The sequence below is a fragment of the Benincasa hispida genome, chromosome 5, assembly GCF_027475165.1.
Source record: "Benincasa hispida cultivar pf3 chromosome 5, pf3_genome.v1.1, whole genome shotgun sequence".
NCBI classification, from domain to species: domain Eukaryota; kingdom Viridiplantae; phylum Streptophyta; class Magnoliopsida; order Cucurbitales; family Cucurbitaceae; genus Benincasa; species Benincasa hispida.
Window position 1 is genome coordinate 1,734,712 of NC_143482.1, and position 6,113 is coordinate 1,740,824.

General features: G+C 27.7%; 1 protein-coding gene across 1 annotated transcript; it reads right to left on the bottom strand.

Moving 5' to 3' along the window:
• Nucleotides 1-1,215: 1,215 nt before the first annotated feature.
• LOC120077170 (acidic leucine-rich nuclear phosphoprotein 32 family B protein) lies at nt 1,216-2,819 on the bottom strand. Its single transcript, XM_039031074.2, has one exon. It carries the CDS (start codon nt 2,567-2,569, stop codon nt 1,418-1,420), a length of 1,152 nt encoding a protein of 383 aa, XP_038887002.1. The 5' UTR covers nt 2,570-2,819; the 3' UTR covers nt 1,216-1,417.
• Between the last annotated feature and the right edge of the window lie 3,294 nt (nt 2,820-6,113).

Sequence of the window (6,113 nt, forward strand, 5' to 3'; positions counted from 1 at the left end):
AATAAAAACTGGTTCGACTAGCTAATTTCACGAGTTAAAAAAAAGGGGTATATTTTGAATTTCAATACATGTCTCACTATACATAGTTTCAAAGAACACTGTTTTTTTTAGTTCAACAACATATGAGATTGAGGGATTCAAACATTTTAACCTCTTGATCGAGACTATATAAATATAACATCAAATCATTTATTAGAAATGTGAACTCATTTACCATAAATTTTAAACGTCAATCGATAAATTTATAAATACAATAAATTTTTCATAATCACGACTGAGCATGTTTCTAAAACCAAACTTTTCGAGTTCAAAGGGAAAAAAAGAGTTTAAGGCTAAGGGCGAATACAAAACCAAACTTATCAATAAATTAAAACCCAAAGTAGGTTTTTTTTTTTTTTTTCATGCAATGACTTAAAATATAATTCTATATTTCTTACAACTATATATAAAAAATTAATAATAATACATTTGATCGCATTAATATCGCTCTAGCAACGATCTAGGAAATATCACATTCTCCAGATTAAAATTCAACTAAAATTTTGGATTTTATTGGATAATTGTAAATATTAATATGAGACTTGATATAAGCTTTATAAGTCAATTGACTTAGAATCTCAATTAGAATTTTATTTGAGAATTATCTGTATATCAACTCTAACTGTCCATTTTATAAATTTGACATTTGAAGAAATTACATATATGTGATAAATGATGTAAGGATGAACTACAAAGGTAATAGTAATGAGAGATCTTAATTGATTCATTTATGATAATTGGAAGTTTACAATATTTTTCAAATGAAATCCACAGAAAAACTGTATATTAATTCAATTACCAATGATCAAGGTTTAAAATTGATACAACCTCAAAATTAAACGGTACAAATTGATATTTTTCTTAAAAATTAAGTTTTTAAATTTATTCCACCTAAAACTAATCAAGAACATCCTATTGTTTTTTGTTTTTTTGTTTTCCCCAAACAAGAAACTCGAAGAAAGTTGAAAGATTTGAATCTCTATTTACTAATTCATAACCCTATATTCTAAGAAGGAAATGACAGAGATTAAGGCAACAAGAAAAGTAGATTGAACATCACTCAACCAAAATATGTAATGAGTAATTCCCAAAGAACAAAAGAGAAAACAAAACAAGACTCATAAAGTTAAAAAAAGATGATTGAAAAAAGAAAGTAAAATGGGTTAAGATTAGATAGATCTCCAATTAGCATCCATACCATAACAAAAATATTTACTTTCACTATTTGAACAGTTGAATCAAAGAGGAAAAAAGAAAAAAAAGAAAAAAAAAACCAAACCAACAAAGAAGAAAAAATGGAGGATTAGGATGATGAAGAACATAGAAGAAGTGTAAAATTGAAGAAGCAAAAAGAAAAAGAAAAACCCAAAACAATTCATCAATGGATCAATCTGTTTCTTCTACTTCCATTTCTGCTCAACCATCCAAATCCCTTCAAAGCTTTAGTCATTTTCAAAAGATTTGGTCTTCCCATTCCCAAATTCATCTTCCCTGCTGAGAATTTCAATGCTTGTAAACAGCAAAGTTGTCCTTCTCCATCTTCTTCTTCTTCATCTTCTTCTTCTTTCTTTTGAATTTTCTTTCCTTTCTTCAATTTTCCATTGATTTTCACTTCTTTCTGCAACTTCTTTGATTCACTCTTCTCGTATGTTTCCCATAATGAATCCATTCCTTCTGTTCCTTCTGAATTATGCCGTTCTTCGAAGAGCTTACAAGCGAGTGTTCTTCGCCATTCTTTCTCCTTCCTCATCGATCCATAGCTTCCTAATGAATTGTACTCTCTGCTACTGAAACTCCCTGGTGAACTCCATGGACTCGATTCTGTTCTTGAAGAAATCGATGATTCTTCTGTTATTTTTCTCAAATCTTTCATCATTTCGTTCTCCATGGCCTTCGATGAGTCTCGGGTTTCGTCTCGGCTTACGTCTCTGTTTTCGTCTCCGTTTTCGATTTGGGCTTCTTTCAATTCCTCTGTTTTTGTTTCAATTCCAACCAGCAGAGGATTTTCTTGGAGAATTTGGATTTCCTCGGGGAAATTCTCCATGGGTTCTTGAAAATCAGCTTCCACTTCAACTTCTGGATCATCATCGTCGCCATATGGGGTTTGTTCAGAACCAAAAGTGTAAGTCTCAAACACGATTTTATAAGCTTCAAGCTCTTCCATGGGGGGAGAAAATCCATCGGTTTCTTCTGGTGTTCTTGGTCTCAAACTGTCAAAAACAACTTGGTAAGTAGTAGCAAGAAACCCCATCTTGGAAGAATCAGAAACTTGATGAAAATGGTGATGAAGATGATAATGATGATGGTCAGAGGAAGAAGAGGGGTAAAACAGAGAGAAGAAAGCAAAGAGAAGGAGAAAAGTGGTGATGAAGAGAGGAGAAAGAAAAGAAAGAAGTTTAAGAAAGTAAGGGAAGAAGAAGATGAAATAAGATAAGTAGAGAGGGTGAGAGAGGAGAAAGATGAAGAAATGGAACAAATTAGAAACACAGGACAATCCAAATCCTTTCTTGGAGATGGAAATTTCAGACATTGTTTATTATTCTTTCTTCTTTTTTTCTCTTTTCTCTCTGTTTCTTTGAAGCTCTACAACAATGGCGATGGTGGAATGGGAGAGAGGATTTTGGGTTATTGGAATGGAGAGGAAAGAAAAAGGAAGTGTTTGAGAATTGAGAGAGAAAGCGGCGTGAATAAAGGAAAGAGACTGAAACAGAGACAAAGAGAGAGAAGAAGAGCAATGAACAATCGAAAGAAAATGGCAGACTTTTACAAACTTTTGTCTGCCTATTATTATATATATATATATCTTATTAACCAACTCCCTTATATTATTTTAATTTTTTCCACAATCTTTTTCTTTCATTTTCTCATTGCTATTAATATTGCCTGATAGCCTAGTGATGAAAATTTTAACTTCTTGTCACATGGGTTTCTTTGTTATGGTTCTAATATTTAAATTATTTATCATATTTTAGAACTTGTTATGTGATGAGTAAACACTAATGTGTCAAACATCAAAATAAAAAAGATTTTACTCCAAAGATATAATATTTGTTATGAGAGTTAAGATTAATTCTTGTAACGGAAGTCGAAAGTTTAGTTGTCATTGATGATTATAAGGCCAATGATAAGGTTAAATTCAATATCATAATGTGAATAAGAACACTAAATAGTATTTTAATGCCAAAAAAGACACGCGACTAAAATGTCAGAAATTTAAATCACACTACTCTCAATTGTGTCACTAAAAAAATTTGTAGTTGAGTATAATTTTTCTTTAAAAAAAAGAATCCTCAGGGCAAGAGAAGGAGAGAGAAGGAATCTATAGTTTAAAAATGTATTTCACAAAATTAAATAAATGGAGTATTTTTAATTATAGAAAAATAAATCAATTTATTTATAAATATGGCAAAATGTCTATTTATTAGTATCTATCAGAGATAAATAATAACATTTTATTATATTTGGAAAAAAATATTTTCAACAATATTATCCCTAAATAAATAGTATTCTAATATTATTTTTTTATTGGATTGAAAAATATTGACGAGAATATTAAAAGAGAAGAATTAATTCACTTGCTACAGATTGCTAATAAATATAAAACAATTGTTCTAACCAACCAACTTAATTTTGTACACCTTTTAGAATAAAAGGCTTAAATTGTGCCATGATTGAAAAATAGACAGGTTTAAATTAAGAAGAATTAATCCAATTAATTGCAATGACTATGATGATTATTCAAATGACAAACCCGTAAATTAGGAACAATATCATACCATAATTTTGTCTCTCTTTTGAAGTTGATAAAATATAATAATCAACTTAAGGAAAAAGGTAAAAATTAAAATAGTCAATTAGCAGTAATTTTAGCCTTTGGTTTGTTGAATTAGCTTTCTAGCACTTACCATAACCACCAACCCTACACTTTTGCCCTTTAATCATTACATATTAACTAATTGAGATATGAAATTGATTTAACAACTTCAATCAGCTCAAAATTACCATATTATTTTATCACAATTTATTAAATCATAGTAATTTCATTACAAAATAATGCAAAATAATTTGATTTTTCTTTTCTAAGCAATAAATAAATAAATAAATAAAATCGTTCACAAAATTTATGAACCAATGTATGAGAAAATAATGATTGAAACCTTACAACTATTCCCTTGATGCATATGAAAAAGCAAATAGTGGTAATGCGGTTTTCTTAAGTTTCCGACTTTATAATTTCAATTGACTCAACTTGAAAAATAGCAATGCCACATTTGATAAACTTCATCCACCTCATACGCTTCTAAAAGTTTATATCTTTTTTAATAATAATTGGACTTTTAACCATTAATTTCTTAAAAATGCGTTCTCGCGGTTTTGGCAAAACAAGTTTTAAAAATTAGATCCATAATCCAAACTTACTACTTTTATAAAAAAAAAAAAAAAAGTAAAAAACAAACCCAACACATGAAATGTCAAAAAAGTATAAATACACACGATATAGTTGATACGCTTGATACACTTAATATACACATGATACACTATTGATATACACTTAATACCATTGATATACTTGATATACTTGATACACTTGATACACTAAAAAGTCCTATATCCGCAAAATGGAAAAAATATGTAACACACTTTAAATACCATATTCTTAAATTATCACCCACTACAATTTCTCTTTTCAAAATTAAGGACCACCCCTAAAGTATAGTAGTAGTTGCAATTACACCCTCAAAGTTTCAACTATAAAAATCGGACCCCTAAATTTTTACCAATGTTAAAATTGAACCCTCAAACTTATCATAATTGTAGAAATTGGACTCGCAAATAGTGAAGATTGAACTCTCAAACTTATATAAATGTTACAATTTATATAATCATATAAGTTTGAAGGTCCGATTTGATCCAATTTTAACATTTATATAAGTTTGAGGGCTCAATGTTTAAAATTAGAAGTTTAAAGATATATTACAATTACCACGATACTTTATGGGTAGTTTTAGCAATTTGTATAAGTATTACTATCATCCATAAATTTGTTTTGTTATCTCATTCATTGAGTTTAACAAATAGTGCAAATTCTAATAACAGTATTTTTATGTTTTAATTGTATCAAAATTTCAAATTTTATAATTATATAAAAATAAAAATATTTAGAAATACTATATATCATATTATAAATTTAATTTATTTTTTAAATTAAAATATAATATTACAAAATAATAATCATACAATTTTTTTTAATATAAAATAGATTCATAAATAAATAAATAATAGATTATTGTCAACTAATATTTTATGGATAACTACAACAATTTTTATGATTTATAAATATAGAATCAAACACATTTTAAACAATTGTTTAAATTAGAATCCAAAATCCATTTTTCATGAGAATTGGATTCTAATTTAAATAATTTGAAAGATAACAAGCAGGATTTTTAAAAATTAAAAATGAAATAATTATCAAATGCAAACGAGACCTCGAGTTGTTATCAAATGAATCGAAATTGAGCTTATATCTACGAAAAACACCAAATATTATAAATGAACCAAAATATTTACAAATATAACAAAATAACTATGTTATATTTGAAAATAATTTCAGCATTTTTTTATTTAAAACAATTTTAAGGAAGAAAAAAAAAGACCTTTTAAGAGAAAAAAAAAACAACAGAAAAAACAAAAGGAAAGGAAAGATCAGACTTGTAAAGGCGAAAATGAGGCACGTTTGTGGACATCAGACCTTGCAAGAGATTGTATATCCACAGAAAAGAAACTCATCTAACTATATTACATAAAAGTGGCAGAAACAAGATAAAGAGAAGGGATAAATCTCTCATTTTCAACAGGAATTGTCAAACTTTGTTAAAAAAGAAAAAAAAATATCCTAAAACAAAACAATACTTTATAGTCATGGGATCTTAGTATATGGTCAAATTATAAGGTTTGTCTAAAATATTCCATTTCTATCCATTTGATCCTCAGTTTACAATAGATTTAATTAAATCCTAAGTTTTAAAAATATCTAATAATCCTTTAAACTATGAATTTTGCATTTAATAGAA